The sequence below is a fragment of the Cervus elaphus genome, chromosome 33 (assembly GCF_910594005.1).
Source record: "Cervus elaphus chromosome 33, mCerEla1.1, whole genome shotgun sequence".
NCBI classification, from domain to species: Eukaryota; Metazoa; Chordata; class Mammalia; order Artiodactyla; family Cervidae; genus Cervus; species Cervus elaphus.
Window position 1 is genome coordinate 6,414,913 of NC_057847.1, and position 23,952 is coordinate 6,438,864.

General features: G+C 45.1%; 1 protein-coding gene across 1 annotated transcript; it reads left to right on the plus strand.

Moving 5' to 3' along the window:
- Positions 1-1,399: 1,399 nt before the first annotated feature.
- On the plus strand, positions 1,400-21,764 carry AMMECR1L (AMMECR1 like). Its single transcript, XM_043894258.1, has 8 exons — positions 1,400-1,894; positions 3,418-3,527; positions 11,138-11,582; positions 13,870-13,980; positions 14,282-14,396; positions 15,033-15,123; positions 16,449-16,545; positions 18,162-21,764. The coding sequence occupies exons 3-8, from the start codon at positions 11,176-11,178 to the stop codon at positions 18,271-18,273; spliced, it is 933 nt and encodes a 310-aa protein (XP_043750193.1). The 5' UTR covers positions 1,400-1,894; positions 3,418-3,527; positions 11,138-11,175; the 3' UTR covers positions 18,274-21,764.
- Positions 21,765-23,952: the final 2,188 nt, after the last annotated feature.

Consider the following 23,952-nt stretch of genomic DNA (forward strand, 5'->3'; position numbering starts at 1 on the left):
TCACTATGTGAAACTTACTGCAATTAGTTAAAGTCAATATCTGATCTTCTTCAGAAACAAACAAATGATCTCTGGCTTGCTGCCTCCTGCTTTTGGCTCTAGACCATGGGATTATTTAATTTGGAGTTTTTCAGTCTGACAAGAGGTTAGAAACTGGCCAACGTGGGCCTCAACAACAGATAAGCGCGTCAAAACTGACAGGAATTATGAAGACTGCTATAGATGGCTTAAAAAAAAAAATCGACCTCCTGTTCTGCAAGGCATCATCGTCTCTTCTTCCCACTGCTGCTCTTTGGCAGGTTTTCTGAGAGTTCCAGGTCTGAGAGGCACCAATCACTCCGTTTCCTCGGTTTTTGCTGCGTACAGGTAATTAAGCTAAAAGTCTGTAGTAGTAGATCTTATTATGCTTTAGTACATTATGCATTCCAGAGCAGAAGGTTTTTGCTGGAAAGCTTCACTGTTAAGATATGATTTGCATTTTTTACTAGATACTTGTCTTTGCTCCTTGAGGACAAACACGTTAGGACTCCTTTGTGCATAAACAAAACTGTGGGCTTGACTGTGTTTTTGGCAAGACTGGAAATGCTTTAAAACAGAGCATGCTTTTGCTGCAGAGCCTAAACTATTTGGTTAAGGTGAGGGAGCAAGGCAGAAATAAGACTTTTAGTGCAACTCCATCTGGAATTAAAATGAGTGCTAAGTCATCATATGAAATAGCAAATACTTGAAATTACAACTATTCACTCCTAATTTTAAAAAGCTGGTTTTTGTAGTGCTCTTTTTGAGGCCCCTGCCCTGCCAGTACTGAGGAATGTGCTTAGTCGACCTACTGAATTAAGCCTGTACTGTGGGCAATTCCACCTGCGTGGTCTCCAGACTGGGACGCAGAGGGTCAAGACAGAGATGGGCTGTTGGCACCACCCCGGTCTGGTTTGCTCTTTCTCGTCCATGAGGAAACTGGCCCAGAGCCTGAAACATCTCTCCCGCGGATCTGCCCAGAGCCAGGGGTCGGCTTCATTTAAGGCTGGTCTGAGCTGCCCCTTTCTGGCTGCTTTCTAAGGCTGCGGCTCGGTCGGGGGAAGCGACGCGCGCCACGGCGCTTGGGTTCTAACGAGGGAGAGGGCGGAGCTGCGAGGCCCGGGCACCCGGGCTGGCATACCCAGCTGGCACTCAGGCCTCGTCGCGGCGGACAACGCCGCCCAGCCGGCCGCACTACAACTCCCGGCGCGCTCTGCACTCGCTCGCAGAAGCCAAGGGGACCCGGCGTGCTCTGCGCCGGCCGGCCAGACAGCCCAGCGCACCCATCGGCCCGCTCAACGACCTGGGGGGAAGCAGCCTGCAAACCTCCTCTCGCGCCTCACTGTCCTCCGCTCTTTATTCCAACTGCCTCAGATTCCGCCACAAGAATAGGAAGCAGTCTCCTAAATTCAACCCAGTAGAGTCGGCGCCAGCCAATAAAGTACGCAGAGTTAGGCCACGTGACAGTAGCGGGGCGGTGCTCCGGCGGCCCCCTAATCTCTATGGTTTTGGCGCCTCGCTAGAGGGCGTGTGGTCCACTGGAGGACTCCCTACATTCTTCCTCCATTACCTCACTGCCTCCGGTGGCTGCTGGGATACCGGAAGACTCGGGTCCCGACTCGGCTCAGTCCTCCAGCTGCCCGGGGAATACCTCTAGCAGTTCTTCCCTGCCGCCACCGCCGCCCCGCCGCTTCCTCCTCCGCCCGCCCCCTGCCGGCCTTTTTGGCCCCGCCCCGTCCGCGCCGCGCGTCCGGCCCGCCCGCGGCCCGCTTCTCTCGGGAGCCCCCACCCAGGCGCATGGCTCCATGAAGCAGGAGAAGGAGGCAGAGCGCGAGAGGTCCCGTCTGCCCCGGCTACGTCTGGGCCAGGAGAAAAGGTGGGAAACTCGGTCCGCGCCGCGCCCTCTTCCCGCCCCGCCGGGCCGCCCTCTCTCGATCTGCCGCCGTGCCCTCCGGGCCTCCTCACTCCGCGGCGACTGGAGGGGCTGGGGAGCGGGTCCCCCGGGTTCGGGGCGAGGGTCCCGGGGCAGCGTGGGGGAGGGGTTTCTGAGCGGCCGGGTAGGGAGGCGGCAGGCTGGGCCTGCGGGCCGCGTGTGCCTGCCGGGGGGCAGGAGGGTCGGGGGACGCGCTGGGGAGGGGGTGGGCGGACGCCCCTGCCCCGGGCAGCGCGGAGAGGCCGGGCGAGGCCAGGCGAGGCTCCCACTCTTTCTACACTCCCTCCTGGAAACAGTCTCGGGTCGTATAAAGTTTGGTGGTCTCCGGCGCCGCCTGGCGGCCCTCGCCCCCCGTCCCGTCGCCCCCTCCCCCGCTTGGCGTCTGGATTCCACCCCCGCGGCTCGGCCTTAGCTGCCCTACCCGTCGCTGGGTCGTTTCCCGAATCCTGGCGCCCCGCGCTTTCCTTCCATCACCTTTTTCTTACCTTTTACCTTTCTCTCTGCCCGCTTGGCCCCTCCCCGCTCCGGTCTCTTCTCTCCCCCCTGTATCTCGCCCTTTGGTTGCTAAACTCTTTAACACGCACGCTCTCGCCTTTCACTAATCTTTTTTTTTTTTTTTAAACCCCACTTTGATTCTGTCCTTCCTTATCCACCCAAAGCTCCTATTTCCATCATCTCTCCACCTGATACTCTGTGGGTTTTATTCCTCCCTCCTTCCCAGGCTGTGGATTTTGCCCTTCATTACTTGCCCTCCTCCGTTCCCTGTCCTGATCTGAACTCCTCACTTTGCCACACTCTCTCACCCTTATCCCTCTGGGCCTATCCTCTTTCACTGCCCTCTCCTTGGATAGAGTGGGTGGGGCCTGGAGTCTCCTGTTTACATCTTTGGGAATAACTCAGATATCTACTACTGGGGGGTGGGGAGAGTTGGTGAAGAGATTATGAAGAGATTTATGCCAGCCTAAGAGTAATGATGACGGACTGTTACGGACAGTTATCATCTCCAACTGGGATAACAAGATGGCCTGTCCTCGGGACCCTGACATGCGGTCCAGTAATCCTTCCGCACCACATTTGCAGAGGATTTGGGAATCTTGTTTGTAGTCTGAAACCAGCAGAGAGCCTTGAGATGGTGTATCTTGGCCTGAGAGCAACTTTTGATCTAAATTAGTGGTGGAGGAAGTTTTAATGTGTGTTTCATGTTCAGGTTCAATAAAACCTTTAATCTTCCTTGTCCTCCCTTCTTGGTGTTGAGGCCAGGAATGAGGTGATTTAGTGCAGGGGGCTGCCCTTGCCACCTTATATTTAGATTTTGAAATATTTTGAATTAAGGAAAGCCTGTTCCTTAGCTTTTTTTTTTTTTTTTCTTCCTAGAAATTACTCTGTTGTAGTCCTTTCAAAAACCATCTCTTACCTCCGCACCGCCTTGATGTTGTTCACTCACTGCACCTGCGTTTCCATCTTAGGTACAGGAAGAAGGAATGGAATCGGAAGGAAGAAAATTTATGTCAGAGACAAAATAGCTCCCCTCCTCTGTTATAGCTGTTCCCCTGACAATACAAACTTTCTGCTTTCAGTGAGTATTACCTTGGACATACTTAGAATGGAATTGTGTTACTTATTTTTTGTTTATTTTGTTTTAGGCCTGTGCTTGGACTAGAATATATGTTTACTTTGTTCATTTCTGTTTTTCTACTTACATGAGTGTCTTAAACTTGATGAATCCTTCCACTTCCTCACTTTTAAAATAATTTTAATTGGTAAAAAACAAGTTTATTTTCCATAATCCTGTTAGAGTGGCTTAGATGGTTTTGTAGCATTACACTTACCCTTGGGTTACATAAAGGTTCGCCTTTAAAGACAAAGATCATAACTCAGAGGTTAATAGAGTTTCTGTCAAGGTCAATTATCAGATGTCTTCCATATGGTTATAATTTTCAGAGAATTTTGGAACATTTTGCCCTAAATCTGCTAGGGTGATACTGTTTTCTTAAAACTAACTAAAATTCTACATGTGAACAGAGTTCTGGGAAATTTTTTATTACCGCTGGGTCCCCTCGAGTCTGTTGATGGTATGCAAACACTTGTAAAAAAGTTTTTCAGAATGCTTCATGTCTTATTGGAACCTCACCGTCTCTCTATGAGGAAGGCAGGGGACAGATATTTTCATTTTACAAATGAAAGAACTGAGGCCCAGAAAGATCTGGCATCCTGCCATAGCTCACATAGTTAAGGGAGGGGATCTAAAAAGAAAACAAAACATTTGATTTCTTATATTCACGTTTTTCCTTAAGCTAAGCTCACACGAAGGTGTATAGTATTGTGTGTTTTTCTAAATCTGTAAATTTAAAAAGCAGTTGTATAGGGAGATCTGTTTTTCCAGGGAAAATTTTTACACAGCAAATGTTTCAGATGTGTATGTGTGTATGATCGGCTTTCAGAAATATAGAGATGATTATTTGAAACAATGTCCAGAATGTTTTGTGGGTCTTTCATCTGACTATTTCTTGGAATAGTTCCCTAGGTAGGCCAGAATATAGTTTATGTGCCATTTCACTACTCAAATAATTATTGAATTGAATTTCAGTTCACTTCTGTGTCGCAAAGGAAACAACAGTCTGTTCCCTTCTGTATAAACTTGGTTTGAATAGACATCTGGACACTAATAATAACAGAAGAAAATGCAGAGACCCCCCCCTCCTTTTTTCTTCCCTTTTTCCTACCTCCCAAGTCTATTTCTTTTTGTTGTTGTTGTTAAAAGGTCATGCCCCTGAATAGCTATTTTGAAACTTGTCTTCCAAAGGTGAACCTATCTTTTTTTTCTATCTCCTAGCCTTTCTGGATATTTTTATCTAGAAAATTATTATTGGTTATTGGAAATCTAACTATTTTGACTCGGTAGTTCTGTTAGTACTCAATATATATCAAGATTTCTGTAATAGTAGCGTATTTAGCAATTTTAGTTTCTTTTTGTTATATGGCTTCAAACTTAAAAGAGGACTCTTGTAGAGTAGAACTGTGCACAGCTGTCAGCCCAATATTCCTTATACTTCCTGGCATCTCATGATGAAAAGATCAGTGGATGACTTATTAGAAGTATGGGTCTCCAAAGAGGAAAAGCATCACGGTCATTAGAATAACAACCCCATATTAATAGAATAGCAGACGCTTTAATAAATAGTAGTTCTGTGCCAAAGATCTGCTAGATGTTGTTCATGTCTTACTCAATGAATGCTCACAAATAAACCCTCTGTGGTAGCAGGAGCCTAGATCCACAGAGACAGCCAGCCTGCCTGAGTTTGCACAGTCTGTACCTGCTCAGTCAGATTTGGGATTTGCGCCTAGATGATGACCCCAAAGCCTGGACTCTGTCCTCTGAGGATGGGAGCTGCTCTGGGAAGGCATCAGCTTGTTGTTTTCAGTGGACTTTGGAGCCTTGGAAGGGACCCCCAGTGAGGGAAGAAGACCCTGCTGCCCAGCTAGCTGTGTCTGTCAGGATGTCCTCACACCCTCCCCTCAGCACTGGTCTCCACATCTTGTTTATAAATATCAGCAGTTTATGACACATCATTTCCATTAACTTCTGAAATTGTAAATTGCCCTCCAGACAAATAATGCTCTTAAAGTGCTCCATCATTTTTGAAAAGTAGGAAAATTCTTGTCACATGCAGTTTAGGAACTAGGTACGTTGTTTGGAAGGAAAGCCTTGAGCAACCTACAGTTAAACAGCACCTGAGGCCAAGCCTAGGTGTAATTTGGCAGAGAACAGCGACCAGCATAAATAAAACCACAAAGTTAGTGTAGGGGGTATTTGACCTGATTTTTAGAATGAATGGTCCACATTAGCTATGCATTTTGCTATGAATTAAACCACTCCTTGGTTTGGGCTGAGTAGAACTGACATTGTTGATAAGAATACATACTTGTATTTCAGTCACCTTCAGCTTCTGACACATGCAACAGTTAGCACCTCACGGTGGAACAGAGTAAAGATCAGGTTGTACCATAAATACTCGTTTTATTAAAAAGGCTAACTTAAATGAAGTTGCTGGGAGATCTGTAAATAAGACTGTTGGTGTGTGTGCCATATGCAGGATGCTGGGTTAGGTGTTGTGGGAAAACAAACAGAAATGCAGCCCAGCTTCTGCGACTAAAGGTATTGGTGAGTTCAGTGCTGGCTGGAATTCAGGTGGCTTTGTATGCCACTTGGCCCAGGTCTGCAGCACGCCACTCACCTTCCTCTCAGAGAGGGCCGCAAAGGTGCCTTTGTTGTGGACCCTCGTGAGGGTCAGGATCCCTTGAGCATTGCATGTCAGATAAAGGGCATGATGATTGTCAACACTGAAAACAACTTCATTGGATACTTGCTAGGTTAGGAGGCCTTAAGAGGTAAAACAGTGACTCCTGTTATTTCCTCCAGCTCTTTGTGGAAGTATGGGTATTGTCTCCATCTGGTAGAAATCCAGTTTTAACTAGCTTGTTGTCATTGTTTGTTCTAAAGTAGATGGAGTGTAGGAAAATGACATCACTATTATAGGCCCTTAAAATGGCCTTGAGGTTAGCCGACTGAAGGCTCCAGAAGGGTCTTCGTGGTATATGTGTTTATAACGCAAGGGTTTTTACCTGATTCCAGTTACTTCAGATGAACCAGCTTGACAGTAACCATTCGGTTACTCCTGTAATCAGGGTGCCGTTGCTGGTAGTTTTTATGAAGTTTTGGGGAAGGATGAGAACAAAGGCATAGTTTTCTAAGAGAGATAGAATATGTATGCCATTAGGGGTATTTTTCGTTGGTCACAGCAGGTTAGTCTATCGCACTGCAATACTGTTATTCTGGAGGATCTTACACTGTGCCCTCAGAAACAGAGCTGTTGGAGAATCAAGTGTGTCTTTTGTTGCTGTGAGGCAGTCCCGGGAGCCAGGTCTGGGACACAGCCGTGGTGAGATGCCCCCTTTGTTGGAGTCGGGTTAGGAGAGCCTTACTTTAGAGAGAAACCTGATGGAATTGACAGGCAGTGGTTGCTATGTAAATAAAAGTACTCACTGCCAGCACCTTCACAGTCTGTACCATTTAGTTAATGTTTGCTTTACACTGACAGATAAGTAAAGTTTTGGCCTGTTTAAAAAACAAACCTTAAATAATTCAGTAGGGTGAGGGAGATGGAGTAAGTAGGCTGTGGATGAAATAAGTTTGGCCCTTTGTTGAAAATTATTAAACCTAGGTATTGGGTTCATTATACTATTTTACTTTGTTTGAAGTTTTCTGTAGATTTAAGTTTTATGGAATTAATTTTAAAGAAATGCCTTCTAATATACTTCTGATGCAGAAAGTCTCTAACTCTGCCTTTAGTCACTAATTGAGAACATTGATTGAATTGTCTGTTTAGTGGTCTTGGTCCTGAGGATCCACGAGGTTTGGGTTGGCCCTGTTGATTACAAATCACAGTTGGGGATGGTGTGGGGGATTGCTAAATGTAATCTCTCGGTATGCCCCACTCCAGAGCAGTGATTGTACATCATGGGTGGGCCGGGGTCTCCAGCTGCAGGCCTCGGACCAGTACCTCCTGGTACTGATCAGCAGTGGCATTAGATTAAAAATAAAGTGCACAGTTAACGTGTTTGAATCGTCCGGAAACCATCCCCACCTCACCCCCGTGGGAAAATTGTCTTCTCTGAAACCAGTCCCTGGGCCAGAAAGATTGGGGACTGCTGGTGTAGGCAGAATCTTCCTAAGCTTGACCTCACCTGCCTTGGCATGGTTTGAAAACCCACTGCTCTGTTATAGGGTGTTTCGCCCATCAGAGAGCTGATAGCACCTTCGGAGGAACACCTGAGTTACCACTATCTCATGACATTTCTCTCTTCCTTCAAGCATCCTATGGTGTAAGGAGAATGAAGAAGGATTTGTTTTTTCACCTTACTGTTATTTCATCCCTTCTCTCTGCTTCTTTGAATGTTGGGACTCTAGAGGCAGAGCCGCAGGCCCCTCTTGGTGCTGTTAAAGCTCTAGCTCTCGAGAGAAGGTCCCTCTGCTTCATTGAATACATGCTCTAAACCCTCTGCCTACAGTTATGCCCGAGGAGGAAAGTCAAGTAAGAGCCCAGAGGACAGTGACATCCCTTGTGGACTCGGGTGACTATGGCAGGGGTACTGGCCATTGTCAGGGTGGTGGCAGAGCTTTGGGCTTAGGTTTTGATTTCTTTCCCCTGCTCCTCCTCTTTTTAAAATTATTTTGGCCACACTAGGTCTTTGTTGCGTCTCGAGGGGATTCTCTAGTTGTGGTGTGGGAGGGCTTCTCTTGCTGCAGAGCATGGGCTCTAGAGCCTGCAGCCTCGGTAGCTGCAATGTACAAGCTTAGTCGCTCTGTGGCATGTGGGAATCAGCCCCCCAGCTGCGGGTTGAACCCATATCCGCTGAACTGGAAGGTGGATTCTTAACCACTGGTCTACCAGGGAAGTCAACTTCCCTCGGCTCCATTTTTGTTGGCGAAATTTTGCAAGCTATTCTTTTAGTTTTTAGTATACCCTTGATTTTTTTTTTTAATCACGCCCTTAGGAAAGGGACTGAATCCAATGGATATTACTGGCAGGCTCCGTTCTTTGTGGCATGGTGGGAAGACCCGAGCCTTGTAGTCTGACAGATAGATCGTGGTCCAGATCCTGACTCTGCCACTTAGTGGCAGATTACCTTTCTTGCTAAACCTAAGTTTCCTCCTTTGTAAAATGATGCTAATATCATCCTTGCTGGGTGGTTCTGAGGATTAAGTGAAATCCTATTTAAAGAGCATCTGTGGTGCTCTAAGCCTTGAGTGTGCAGCAAAGTCCTCGCCTTCCCAGAGCCTCCACCTCTGGGGGGAGCAGTCAGATGAGAGCCCAGATGATAGAAGCAGCTAACTTTATGCCAGAAACTGTATGGAAGCACTTCACATAGATTCTCAATTCTCAATTCTCCTAACAGCCCCATGAGGCAAGTACTATTATTACTCCCAGTTTGCGGAAACTGAGGCATAGAGAGGTTAATCCTGGAGGAATCACATTTGAACCCAGGCCATTTGACTCGGGAGGCAACATTTTTAACCAGAACCTCCTGCTCCCTCTCTTAACAGTCTGAACAAGACAGTGATATCCACACTCAGAAACAGTCTATTCACTGGAGGTTTTACTGTATCACATGCAGGAAGCTTTCTCAAAAAGAAGCCTGTTACAAGCTAGACATCGAAATGTGTAAACTGTTACTCCTCTGCTGGAGACAACTTTCTTCCAAAGAATTGTCTTAAATACAAAAATGTGTATTTTGTTAGGGATCAGGATATATCAGAAACAAAAGCACTATTTGTGAAATTTTTGGATCTCATTCAATCTAAAGTGACAAGTTGTGTTTGTAGAAATAACAGCATTGGAAATGGGTATGTACATATCTAATTTTACTTAAAAGATTGTAGACACTACAACCAAAATACTATACAATAGAGTAGTGCCTAAAAAGGCAATTGTGTGCTGCGTGTTCAAATTACAGAGAAAATTTTAGATAAAAATTATATATTTTGAGTAGGAGGCTACAACTAACATGTAGTGATTTGTGAAAAAACAAAGTACATTTTTCTCAGGTTAGCAGGATTTTACAAACTCTGGTATTATCAACATTGAAATAACTAGGATCTATTTCCCTGAGTCTGGATTGTTGACATAGACAACAGAAAGGATCTGGGTCATGGTACAGCTATATATCTTTACCTTGGGCTTCTTGAGAAAAAGGATTTAGGAGAAGGAAATGGCAACCCACTCCAGTGTTCTTGCCTGGAGAATCCCAGGGATGGGGTCGCACAGAGTCGGACACGACTGAAGTGACTTAGGAGTAGCAGCAGCAGTAAAGTCTACTACTACTTTATTTAGAGGATAGGTGTAAGTGAGAGCAGGAGAGAGTTGGGTAGACAGACCTGTCCCTGCTTTCCTCATCCCATCTGGACCCTTCTTTGCCCTTGAATCTATTCCTCCCTTTCCCCAGCAGTCTATTTATTAACTAGCAAGAGGGCAAATAAGGGATCTTCTAGGATTGATTTTGCTAATTTTTTTGAGGATACCGAGCACCATTTCACCATATTCTGTACCCTTATCTGACAGTCCCTCCCAGAACTGAGTTTTCTTTTCATCCAGGGTCCAGAAGGAAAAACAGAAAACAAATCATATCGTCACGCACCAATAAAAAATAAGCTGTCCAGATGGAAATAAAATCTAATTAGGCAATAAAAGTAGAGATTGTGGAACGGTTCAAAAAAAGAAAAAGGATTTAATGGAAAAAGATTCCTTCCTCCCCTTTATCAGCTGGAACTCCCATCTGATGCCACATTTTGTCAGACTCATGCCTTTGCATCTCTGCCTTCCTGTGACAGGGCAGAAATGGCTACCTCACAAAAGGACTGAAGCTTGGGTCATTTGTGTGAATAAAGGTTTCTGCTTGGTTGTAGCTTTTTTTTTGAATGGGGTCTTGAAAGTATAGAAGTGTAGAAATTGGAGTATGTTCAGAGGAGAAGGGAAGAAGATAAGTAAGACTGTGCAGGGTCACTGTGAGCACAGAAAGGCGGGCGGGAGGCTTGTGCTAGCGTGCTCTCGTCGGAACAGCGGCTGCTTCTCATCCTCACAGAGGTCTGGCGCTAAAGTCACATAGGTAAGTTGAGGTTGGTGATGAGGAAAACGTGGAAAAGATGTGGTTAACAAGGAAAAATATGAAAGTTCCTCTGGGGTTCTTTAAAAACAGAGTGGTTCAGGTTGGAGCCTGTACAAATGTAGAGAGAGCATCCTGCTGAAGAGCCTGTCAGGTCAAGTGCGGCCTTCCAGTCGGTCTTGAAATGTCCCCATCCGCCTGCAGACTGCTGCCACTCTACCCGTCTTTCTGCCCGAGGAGACCTGGGCACGAGAGAGCCGTTTGTGGCCTGCCTCCATCCATGATGACCATAACCTTCATGGAAAATGAAAAATAGTTTCCCCTCAGGTAACGGTTAGGTGTCCCTGGTCTGGAATGCAGAGTCTCTTCCAGCCCACTGGTTTGACGCCCTTTGTGACCAGTGTGACCTGTGTGAGAAAGAACTCAATAACTCCTACCCCTTCCATGTAGACCCTTTCTCTTTGATTTTTGTGTTCTTGTAACTAACCATTTGAATTAATGCTTGGGTGTTCTCTTTTGGATTAGGGTTCTGCAGCATTCCGGACCTCAAGCACTGAATCAGGATGGGAAAAAGACGTTGTGTTCCTCCACTTGAGCCCAAGCTGGCAGCAGGTTGTTGTGGGGTCAAGAAGCCTAAGTTATCTGGAAGTGGAACGCACAGTCACGGGAACCAGTCCACAACTGTCCCCGGCTCGAGTTCAGGACCTCTTCAAAACCACCAGCATGTGGATGGCAGCAGTGGTCGGGAGAATGTGTCGGACTTAACTCTGGGACCTGGAAACTCTCCCATCACACGAATGAATCCCGCATCGGGAGCGCTGAGCCCTCTCCCCCGGCCCAATGGGACTGCCAACACCGCCAAGAACCTGGTGGTGACCGCAGAGATGTGCTGCTACTGCTTTGACGTCCTCTACTGTCACCTCTATGGCTTCCCGCAGCCGCGGCTCCCCAGGTTCACCAACGACCCCTAGTGAGTAGCGGTCACTCGCCGAGGACGCGGGGACGGCGCAGAGGCCTCTTTCTGGGGTCGCTTTCTTGCAAGAATCTTCTACTTGTAAAAAGCTTTAACATGGTTTGGGCAAAGGTTAATGGGAAAAGAATGAAGAAAAGTATCCAGACAATATCTAGAATATCAAAAGTGGATACTAGGCTACATTTGAAGGAGTTGTTGGCTTGTCATTAAAGTTACATTCTGGAAATCAGGAGGGTTTTGATTTTGATTGTCTTTTGGTTTCATATGGCAGGGGGTAGGTCATTCAAACCCTCATGTGGAGAAGTCACACCACCACACCATTGTGGACCCGGGCATTGCTGAAATCCGAGTGAACTACCAGTGTTCACTACCAGTGTTCACTCCAGCCAGGCTGGAGATGAGCTCATTTACTGGGAACTGAGATGCTGTTAACAAGAGTCCCATCACTTACTATCAGTCCCGTGGGGCTGCCAGTACCCCACCAAGAATGTCAGAATTTGTTTTGATGTTTTTAGTTCAAGACTCCCAAGTTCCCATGAGGTGTTAGTGACTTAAGTAAGGAATATGTGTATGTAATGGGTGAAGTCAAGTGAAGACAGACATGCTAAGGCTTTGTTTCTCAGAATTGGAACCAGCTTCGAGGTGCATTTAGAGAGAAGTGCTGCACTTTTATTTTTTAGGAGGTGCTTTTAGAGGATTCACTGACTAAGAACTGTTAGCGCCATACTGAGGACTGGGCAAGGAATAGACAGGTATGAAGAAACAGTCCTTGCTCTCAGGAGACTTGAGTTGACAGATCACACACAAAAGCTAAACAGGGTGTGTCTCACACTGTCTGGGCAGAGGTAGAGGGGAAGTTAGTCTGTGATTGTGTCAGAGGAGAGGAAATGAGAAAATGTGCTCGCTTTTTAGGGAAGTATTGCCATGTGACATCTGTGGAAAGAAAAATCCTAAGTAGATGGAGAGTCTGAGCCTTGATCTGAGTGGGATTAGGTGTGTCCCTTGCAGGAGAGGGACACAGACTTTGAAGAGTAAGTGGTGACCACAGCTTTGTAGGGTGTGGGCACAGTGGAATTGCTGGAAGCGTTTTGAGTAGGTTTTGGAATGTTAACTTTGGCTGGTGCTGTTCAGCTGTTTTACTGAAAGGAAAAGATGGGTAGCTGGGAGATCTTGCCTTGTAATAATGATCAAAGGTAACCTGAAAGATGTAAGTTGCTTTTTAGCAGTGTTAACTCAAGAATCTTAAGAGGTAAAGACATAGGAACATGGAAGAATTTTGGGAAGAGGCGGCAGCCCGGTAACCTGTGTCTAAATATCTATTAGTGTCTATCTGATGTAGCCTAAGGCAGTATGACTTTGGCCTGGAAAGTGGTAACTTCTGCTGAAAATAAGCTTTTTTTTTAAAAAAAGAATTATTTATTTCTGACAGCATTGGATCTTAGTTGCGGCCCGTGGGATTCTCTCTAGTTGTGACACTCGGGGTTTAGTTGTCCCTCGGTACGTGGGATCTTAATTCCCCAGCTAGCAATCAAACTCACGTTTACTGCATTGGAACGCAGATTCTTAGCCACTGGAACACTAGGAAAATCCCAGAGTAAGCCTTCTTTTTTAACATATTTATTTATTTGTTCATTTGGCTGTGTTGGATCTTAGTTGAGGCACATGGGGTCTTCATTGCATCATCCAGGATATTTTGTTATGGCGAACAGAGTCTAGTTGTGGCGCTCTGGCTCAGTAGTTGTGACAGACAGGCTTGTTGTATGTGGGATTGAACCCATAACCCCCTGCGTTGCCTGGTGTATTCTTAACCACCAGGGAAGTCCGCAGAATAAGCTTTCTCAGGGAGACTTTTTTTTTTTTTTCTGGAATTTATAAACAGAGACAGAAATAATGGGTGCAGTATGGGGTTGAGGGGAGAAGGTGTGCAGGTTAGTATGTCTTCAGGAAGGATGGAACTGGGAGACATAGACACAGAGAAAGAGAGTAAACAGGATGAGGAAGATGTGGAGAACTAGAAGAAGAGAGTCCTGAGCAGAGGAAGACGGAAACAGCACCTCCATGTGGAGTGGCGCGGAGCTGAGAGCAGGGGCCGCAGGGGGGCTGCAGGAGCCTCCCTGTGCCTCAGGGCCATCTCCTCTCCATTTCCACCTTGGGGCCACACAGCTCCCGAGGCCACAGCCTCTCAGACAGCCCACATCAGAAAGCAGTCGTGCTGGGGAAGAACAGGCGGACGGGGGTAAAGCCAGGGCTTTCTTTTCTGATCGCTGCCTGCTTGCTCTTTCAGTCCACTCTTTGTGACATGGAAGACAGGGCGGGACAAGCGGCTTCGTGGCTGCATTGGGACCTTCTCAGCCATGAATCTTCATTCAGGACTCAGGGAATACACGCTAACCAGGTAATGACACCACACGTGAGACGGGTAGATTATTTGCAAAACTTGAAAATAACTGCCTGTTTCTTCTGAGTGGTAAAGCTTGAGTGTTTCTTTTTGATAGTCAGGAGCTGTGGGGGCTTTAATCTGGTGAGTCACTTAGCAGTTCAAGTATAGACAGTTAGTAGCATCGGTTGTTTTTAGCATGTTCGTGTTGATGGGTAGTGAATGTTTTTTGCAGAACTCAAGAGCCATAAACTTTCAGGCTCATGATGTTGGCTCCCAATTCCGGAGCAGCCTCACTTATGTTTTCTGTCCCCTCCAGTGCACTTAAGGACAGCCGATTTCCCCCCCTGACCCGAGAGGAGCTGCCTAAACTTTTCTGCTCTGTCTCCCTCCTTACTAACTTTGAGGATGCCAGTGATTACCTGGACTGGGAGGTGAGAACAGCCGCATTTGGAACTCTGCATCTCTCGTTGCATTTGGGTTCGGGTTAGTACATGGTAATGTATCTCCTTCATTGAGCAAGGGTATAAGCATGTGAGAGCTGAGGTCAGAGGCAGTTGTAGGCAACCTGGGTGACAGAAAAGATACTTTGATATTAGCAGCAGTAAGAAATCCCTTTCTTACCAGTCTACTCTCTCCCATGTCCTTTTCCCATGTCTAATAAATAATGGGATAAAGGAGAACATTCCTGATTCTTCTTGGTAAGCCCCTGAATAAATGTTGTTATTAGGAGCCACATGTGAAGTCAGGAACCCTGATCAAATCCTGCAGCCTGTTCTTGAATATTAAAGGTGGAATATTCACAATTATTGGATGCGTTATTAAGAGAATTGATTTATGTAGCCTCCATAGTCTCAGAGAGGTGGCTGCACTTAGAGTCTCCCTTTCCCTGAAGCAGCAGTTTCTTTGGCTTCTATGCCTGAGAGAGAGTCAGTCTTGAACAGCATGAGGCTCCCCTTTTCTCAGCCCTGGGTCAAGCTGGTCAGGGGACAGTGTCAATTTACATGAGGATAATTGTGAAGTTCCATTAGAGTAAGTAAACAGCATTTATTGGTTGTGTGTTTTTGTAGGTTGGGGTCCATGGGATTCGAATTGAATTCATCAATGAAAAAGGCGTCAAACGTACAGCCACTTACTTACCTGAGGTTGCAAAGGAGCAAGGTGAGTTAGACGGATGGAGTGATACCCTTCACTGTGAATGGTACCTTCAGTGTTGTCAGGTAGAGGGCAGGAGAATGGGATGTGTTGCCTTTTAGTCCAATGTAACTAAGTATGAGTGGCTTTCTTCCTCTCCATATCTATCAAATTCTTACAGAATAAGGAATAAACTCCCCAAAAGAGCTGGGAAAGAAAAGGGGTAAATACTTCTCAGGTGCCTGTTTCACTTACTTTCAATGAGTAGCAGTATTTCTTGGCCCAAAAACTGCAGTGGTAATTATAGGAAAAAAGAACTCAGTAGTTCCTGCAGTGGGACCCTAAAGGTAGGAAGTGGGTTGGGCAGGTTTTCTCTTTAAAAGAATATTTAGAAGAATACCTTAAGATGTTGCTTATGCATTCTACAGGGTACAACCCAATTTTCTTTCTTTCTTGGAACTAGTCTTTTTTTGAAAATAATATCTAGTAGTTAAGTATGAAACTGAAATAGAGAAAAATACTGAGTTCAGTGTATCAATGAACTGATTATGTGGTGAGGGATTGCCTTGTTGGTTCCCATCATGGAAAGCAGTGGGGATATGGCTTAAAAAGGAGGAAACCTTTTAGCCACCTCTTTGAGGTCATAAATCTGGCATTTCTGTCCAAGGAGATGGACCAGGAATATTTCCTGATAGTGAGATGTGATGATAATTTAAGTAAGTAATCAAACACTTTTGCTATTTGAAAACTGATTGAGGAAATTAAAATCAAGGCACCTACTGCAGTGATTTATGGAGTTTGTTATGGAGTGATTTGTTTGGTTTTCAATTTGATATAATTGGTTGTATGTGGTGAAAATACTTCTAGAACAACACAGCAGTAGGTGTGCAAACAACTTTCCCATCCTTCCTAAGGGAACAGCTTCTGTCCTGCTGTCAAGTCTGTAGTAGACAATGACTCCTAGAAATCATCAAAATGAAGCAAGGCCACATAAAGGAATGCAAGCTGCAGAATATGAATTCTCCCTTCTCCCAGAGCAGCCCTAGTTAGCGCACTAGGCCAACTAAGTTGGGACCACATTTGCTCCTAGATAGTTGTCCTGGGCTCATACCTGACAGGAAAGACTCAGAAGAAGGGGAAGGCCATTGATGGTGTGTGCTGGGCATCCTCGCACGTCTCAGGCTTTCCTTGGACTGCCAGCAAGGCAGACAGGACTCCGGGATGCGGGGGCAGCACCCAGCTCGCTCTGCCCGCGGCGGGTCTGGCTGCTGCCCTCCTGTCGCTGCGTTAGGGCACTGCCTGCCTGGTTCTGTCACTGTGCACTGACCTCCATGCACCTGTCTCCTCCTCAGACTGGGATCAGATCCAGACGATAGATTCCTTGCTCAGGAAAGGTGGCTTTAAGGCTCCAATTACCAGTGAATTCAGAAAAACCATCAAACTCACCAGGTAAGCCACTGTCTCATTTTCCTTGTCATTTTAACTTAGTTGGGGTTAGTTGGAAGATACTTTTGATAGACAGGGAAGAGAAAAATGTTCCCTGCTAATGTCTCCAAACCAAAGAAGTATTTGTGAGGTTGAAGCTCTGAGGAAGCAGTAGGAGTGAAAGCAGAGGCTCCCCAGCATCCCGGGCGTGTCCACAGTTCAGCTGATGGCATGGTGGGGGCAGAGATGCTGCTGAACAGTCATGGGTGTCTTTGCCAGACCCACTTGTTGGGAGGCTGAGTGGGAAGGCTGAAAGCAGGAGAGAAGGCTCTTAATAACAGAAGTCCTGGGCCAGTCGAAGTCACCACATGCAGTCAGGTGGTGTGTTGAAGGACTAGTAACAAGGAAACGCCTCTGCCTGTTAGGAGCAAATACATCTATGGGGAGGCTATAGTAAAATCTGCATGAATTGGACCCTAAATCCCAGCTCCACCACTTCCAGCTGTGTGACTTGGGCCTCTCTGAGCAGAAAAAAAAAATCCTGCCTTGGGGTTGTTCTAGAGTGTGGTAAGGTAATGTATGCAGAAATTCTAGTCTGGGGCCAGGCAGTATTGTAGGTGGTCAGTAGATGTCAGTTCTCTTCCCATCCCTGTTGAAATTGGAAATACTGAGAGGTGTAGCTTCTGTGGGTTTGTGTGGGCCTCTGTTGGCCTCTTCATCTGTAAAATGCTGAATAATCATGTAGTAACCTCACAGGTCTATTTGGAAGATAACCCCATGTTTTTGAAATGCTTTGGATTCCAAAAAAGAAAAATCTTCAAATACAAAGCATTATTATTATCATTATTATTATAATTTATTTGAACAGCCATTTCCCTGTCAAAATTCAGGAATAATCACCTTGCAGTGGAGGAGTGATTACAGAGGGAAAGAGATGGCTCTGGGTAAGGATTGTCACACCCAGCTCCTGTGGTCTGTAGTAGGCTCCATAGGTTTGTAACACCCCATGCTTTGCATCCTGACTCATGGCTCTTTTTAGAGCAAGGCCAAAGTGCTATGAATTCTGTTCTGATGACCCTGTGATATAATGATATGGCACATTCATCTGGGAAGTGAGACCCAGGATCTTTTAACCTGCTTCATCAGAATTTGACCCAGAATTAGGTATCTGTGCCCCTTTTAGTTATAAATAACTTGTTTGTTGCTTTTCTGCAAGTTGAAGTTGCATTTCTGTCAAATTTATTACATTTTAACCTGAAATAGATAATGCATTTTACACTGGGCATTGGTGCAGCCATCTTCCCGTCTGCCACCCATATAATTTGACCTTAAATTCTTCATCCAGACCCTAGTAGCAGATTGCTTAAGAGCAGCCTAATGATAAGCATATGAAGTGTTTAAAGGTGGGATGTACAGAAAACATTCTCAGGGGTGAACTGTGACTGTGCTTTTTCATCTTGTTCATTTGTAATAACAACACTGTTTTCTTGTGCTGTCTTTCATTTTCTGTAAGTAAGATTGCTCTTGGTCTTCCATTTTATTCTTTCAAAATGTGGAATAAGCTTTTGGTTTACTCTGCTGCGTGATTTTGAAATGAAGTATTTGGGGTTCCTAACACCCTTTCCTGTTTCCTTACACAGGTACCGAAGTGAGAAGGTGACAATCAGTTATGCAGAATATATAGCTTCTCGACAGCATTGTTTCCAGAATGGCACTCTTCATGCCCCGCCCCTCTACAATCATTACTCCTGACACACGGCTGCATGACCAGTCCCACCCCCCTGTGGCCACCAATGGCTATGACATCATTGGAGCAGATGCCTCCTCTTCCTGGTCCAGTTACTTCTATTACTGCACCATTTTATGATGCTAGCTTCCGTTGCCAAGTCTGCCTCCGGCTGACTGAGGTGGGGGGCGGGGGGGAGGGGTTATATTGAATGAAACAGAACTTGAGGGCCCAAGCCTTATCTCAGCCTTTCCTCAATACGGGGTTCCATTGGATTGGGGCTCCTCCATGACTAGTGAGAATTCCGTGTGGGCTCAGAAGACTTTGGCATGCAGGTGCCGCTGCTGATTTGCCGCCTGTGTGTCGGGCGCACGGTGGAAGCTGGAATTGATGGTCCATGAAGGCCTACCCCACACACACCTGCAGCCTCCCCAGATCAAGTAGGTGTATTCCCCTGGCAGTCTGGGCAACGGAGACCAACAAGAAACATTTTTAGGTTGTTTTAAATTCCTTTTTTTAAACTTGCAGTTACTTGCATACCAAGAGTTGATCACAACCTCCATGCTTCATAAGCGGACGCCATGTTAGGGTCGAACGTGGGCACCATGAGTCCTGTGGCTCCTGGACAGAGGCCCACCTCACGACCAGAAGCCCTTTGGATGGCGTTGCAGATCTCATTGCTCAGTTAGCCTCGAAGGTTCTAATTCTCATCCCACTCTCAGTTGGATTTTCTGGCACTCTTCCTGCATCGAGTCTTCTGGTACTGAACCGAGCTCTGTGGTTTGGCCTGCTGCGGATGGACTGGGATGCCTGCGGGAGGTCCTCATGGCATCACTGCATGCAGTGTCAAGGGAGAGACCTCTTCCTTACCACCTGGCTACCTCACTCCTCTACTGGTAGCAGTGCCTATAGCTGGATCTAGGTTCTCAGAGACGTTCCAACAAGCACTTGGGTTGGGTTTTAGAAGGATACATCGTCATAGGAGAGAATCCAAGGTCTCCAAGCTGTTTTTCTTTTCAGGCAAACATCCTGAGAGACCTTTAAGCAAAGGAGTTCCTTTTTCTAGTTTGCTTGTAGAAGTGGGAAAACTGTTAATGTTTCAGTCCTTTATGGGGACTTTAGAACAAAGCTGTGTAATTAAACAAGGTGAATCTTTATCTTGCCTAATGCGCTGGGAAAACTTCACCCCACTGTGGCAGAGTTCCAAATAGCTTATTTTATTTTAGGTCATTCATACTTTCATGTGGCATATTTCCCTTTCCCATTCTTGCTGATTCCAAATGGCTGTCAGCAGGTTTCTCCTCCCTCTTGCCTATTCTTCACTCATATGGTGGCAAAGTTCATAGAAGTTGGGAATTTGGAAGATGCTTTGAAAACATTGTCACAGAGGCACTGCTGAAATGATTCACAGGAAGAGGTGGCCAGTTGGAAGAAAAGGCCCTACAGGTGATACACTGGTTTCCAACAATATGCTTAGAGAACTCTAAAGTGGATTGGGTGTCAACCCAGTGAACATAATGTTTTGATTTAATTTATTTTTAATGTTTATGTGGTAGTGGTGTGGCTTTCCGAAATGGGCAAATATTCAAAAAAAGTCAAAAGATCTTTTGAGTTTTCTTCTGCCAGGAGCGGGGGGTGGGGGGAGCAGGGACACAGTCTGAGGAATGACACACATGCTTTTCTAGGCGTTGCTGTCCTGTTTCTTGAAGAGATGGGTTAGGGCGAGCAGGTGTGCTTGGCACCATCCTCTGCTGTTAAGGGTGTGGAATGTGCCAGGGAAGCGTGGGCTGATGTCCAGATGTGCGGGCCAGGCTCCAGCACTGTCTCGCTGCTGGGCCGCACTCCCACATCCTGCCCCCTTTCCCTCGCAGTGCTAATGAAAACAGGCTTCTGAAGATGAAGTTGTTTCATGATTTCCTGCTGCTGAGAATAATAAATGTCTTGTTGCAAACAAATGTGACGACGGTTACTTAGGTGCCATGGATTGATGTCAGGGTGGTCAGCTCTGGACTAAACCACCCACCTCCAATTTGTACAACAGTATTGATACATAGGGCTACACTCATTACTGTTCAAGTCTTCTATGTTAAAAGTTGTGTTTAATTTCTAAAGTTTAAAAAAAGCAAAAAAAATGGTGCTAAACTTTCACCCCTGAGCACGCTCAGTGAGACTGGTCATGCAAGCATTTACAGTGCCATGCTCTTTCAAGCCTATTTTTTCTTGTAGAAATGTTGCCCTATTTGTCTTTCCCAGTGTATAGTTGTGTTGTTTTGTTTTGTTTAATTTTATTGAGGGTGGGGTAGGATACCTGCCATTTAAGGAAAAAAACCAGAAAATTTAAAACCCCAGGAAATGGGGGAAAAAAATCAGTGCACAAGAATCGGGCTTAAGCCCAGCATCACACTGAAGTGGGCTCTGGTTTTTGGAGTGAAGAAGCCTTACTCCCCGCACATTCCCTTATGCTCCCATCCAAGTCCAGCAATGGAGACGCTCGAGTTCCTTCCTATAGTAAGAGGACTCAGGAGTCGACCAAGGAAAACTGTTTGGCCCTGTGAGGGATGGCACTCAGTGTGTGTCCTGAATGGAGCCAAGTCAGGAAGGGGTCTGGAAATAAACGGTCATGGTCACCTTATGAAGATGTGTGGCAGGTGGCTCTCAGGAAAAATACTAAGTCTGGATCATCCATATGGCAGCTTTGCGTAGGGAAATGACAACTCCGAATGGGAACTGAGCTGCCTTCCATGTTGCTTGACCAAAGCAGTGATGCGGGTGGCCAGTATACGTGGTGTGAGTGGTGGTTTAAAGAGAAGGGGATGTTCTCTGCTCCGTGTTTCCTATGTCCTTGGACTGCTCGAGCTGAACAGTAACCCCTGTTTTTAAGGGACCAGCCCACTGTGGCTGGTTGGTTCGGAGTTCGTTTCATCCCTAGCTGTGAGTGCCTTTCGGTCTGGAAAGTTGGCTTGTCTCATGATACCCACAGCTAGGACATTCTCTCTGTAATTTCGAATTGTCCTTGTTCTTCATTAAAAGAGAATGTCTTTGATCACTAGAGTTTATCAGTGTTGGATTGTTTCCACTGTGAGGTTCTTAAACTTTTTCGCTTCATAATATTAAAGCAACTCATGTTAGAGACCATTTCAACATGAAAGGTTTGTAGTTCAGACATTACATATATTTTATTGTTTATAATAAAAATCATCTATACAGAAGTCCTGGGTGTTAATTTTAATATTTGCACAAGATCTGTTTTCCATGGTATGTTAACACCTACAATTTCACTAACTGTTGATGTTATTTTCTATTGAGATTCTGGAACCTAGGGAGCTATTTGTTCTTTTTGTTTATTTTCATTCTTATTTCCCTGAAGCAAGAGACTTTGTATGGCCTTCAGTGCAAAGACTTTAGACCAATTCTTTGTATTACACTTGGTTGCCTCTTGGCTATATAACTTCTGAGTGCAAATCATTGAACTCTTTAACAAAGTATTGTAGAGAATAAATCATAATGGGTAAAAATTGTTCTTTGTCTTGTCTTTTTTTTTTTTTTTTTTGAATAGTAGATAGTAGTAATAGTAATTTTTGAATAGTCATTATTTAAAGCTAGCCAACCAGATCATATTTACTCAGCCTGCATATTTTGTATGGTGTTGATCCCCAATAGCCTTTCATTTTTATATTTTTTTGTGGTTGCTAGCAGTACCACTGGTTTTTTAAGAGCCAAATTTTCTGAACTAAGGTTCATAGTTCTTAGATTTTCCAGTGATCTTGCCCAGAAAGCTACAACCGAAAGGGGGTAGTGGGGAAATGCTCAAATTTAAGATATATCATGAGGTTAACAAACCCAACAGTGACCCTGGGACATTGTGTGGTCTGATCTAAAGGAAATATTTCTTAGTTTTGGATGGCCTAGAAAGGATAAGGTGTGTTTGGAGAAAATAGCAAGGAATAACTTCAAACTTTACATTCATATACTGATATTGTTAGTCTTTGGCTGAAATTATTTGCAAGGATGTAATTTTTTTTTTAAGATACCCAGATCCGAATCCCTGATACTTGGCCACAGGTGTACATTATCAGGGTTAGGTGATGATTTTGGAAATAGATTACAGCTGATTAAACAGACTGGGGTAATAACTCTGGAGTGTGTGAGAGGAATTTTGTTCCTTCAAGAGAAATTATGATTCTAGAGTAGTATTTCATATTTGTAATACCACCTGTAGTTAAACGGCATGGAAATCCATGCCTTTTTTGTTGGTTTTTTGTGGTAGCAAAACAGACGTGTTAGTCACATCCGACTCTGTGACCCCATGGACTCACATATAACAAAATTTGCCATTTTAACCATTCTGTTGTCTGAGAAATGTTAAGTAAGCCATGTGGTCAGAAATCAGAGTTCTTGTAAGGATGGAGGAGGTGCTCAAGTCTGCTGTAAATCTGCTTCCAGATAAATCTAGGGTCTGTGACCTTGGCTTGAATATCTGCCTTTGAAAGGCACTCACTGGGCTGGTTGAAGAACTTGACTCTGAGCCAATACAGTACAAAGAACCATAGTAGCTCTTGAGGAACTTAATGATCTCTTTCTCTGTATCTTCTGTCACTCTCTTTTATGATGGAAGTGAAGTTCAGATCTTTCATCAGCTACTCTTGGTGAGCTCCTCTTGGGTACAGCTCTAGGACTGATTCATTTTGAATTCAGGGCCTTGCACTGACATGTTTATAATGGTTTCCTGAATGAAAATGTGGATAAAGCAGCCTGTGAAACATCACTGTGGATTATTTGTGGTTCTCCTCTCTTCTCTTCTCTTCCCTGTTGACTTCTCTTCCTGCTGTGTGCTGGGGATTTGGCTGATACTGGAGCCAGCAAGTGTTAAGGTCCAGTTATGTAGTAGGTAGGTGTTCTGCAAAAGCCTATTGGATGGATAGATGGGAGAAGGGGGCCTACACTGAGCTCAGGACTGTCATCCCACACCCAGCTGGGGCATGTTCCCAGACTCCTTCTCCGGGCATTGGTCTGCAGCTCTAATGAACTGTGTAGGAAAGCACTTTGAAGCAGTAATAAGCTCTGCCAGCACTATATAACCTACCATTAATTCACCTGATACATTTCTTTTGGAAACACATATATAAGGCAAATTAACTTTTATAAATTATAATTTAAAGGAATTATAAATGAAAGGAATACAGGTGCATACCCTTGTCTGGTAATATCTTCATTTTTTGTGAACAGTTTATATACTTACTTATAGATGGTTCAGTCCTGAGCCAAGCAGTGCACTATGGTTATTTCCTTCATTGTACAACCATCTGTTTTCTCTCAAGTTGGAAACAGAATCATTTTTCATTTGCTTACTTATTCTAAGTATCATCCAAATGTTCCAACAGGCTTCTCAATATCACTATCCACATGTTTAGAAGTATTGGAAAAAATCCACTACAAATCAAATATTTTAAATGCTTTGAGGCATTGGAGGAATTATACTGAATGTTTTCAGAGTCACCTACCCAGCTTCCCATCAACGAGAGATCCTTGGGTCGGTCAGCGCGTTCCGGCATCTCATCTAATCCTGCCTCTGCGCCCTGGAAACCGGTATGTGTCCTCATCCGCACTTCACAGGTGAGACAGCCGAGGCTCAGAAATGCCAAGTGAGCAGTGCCCACGACTCGCGGCGAAGTACCTACTGTTGAAGAAAGTGCCGGTTTTCTCCC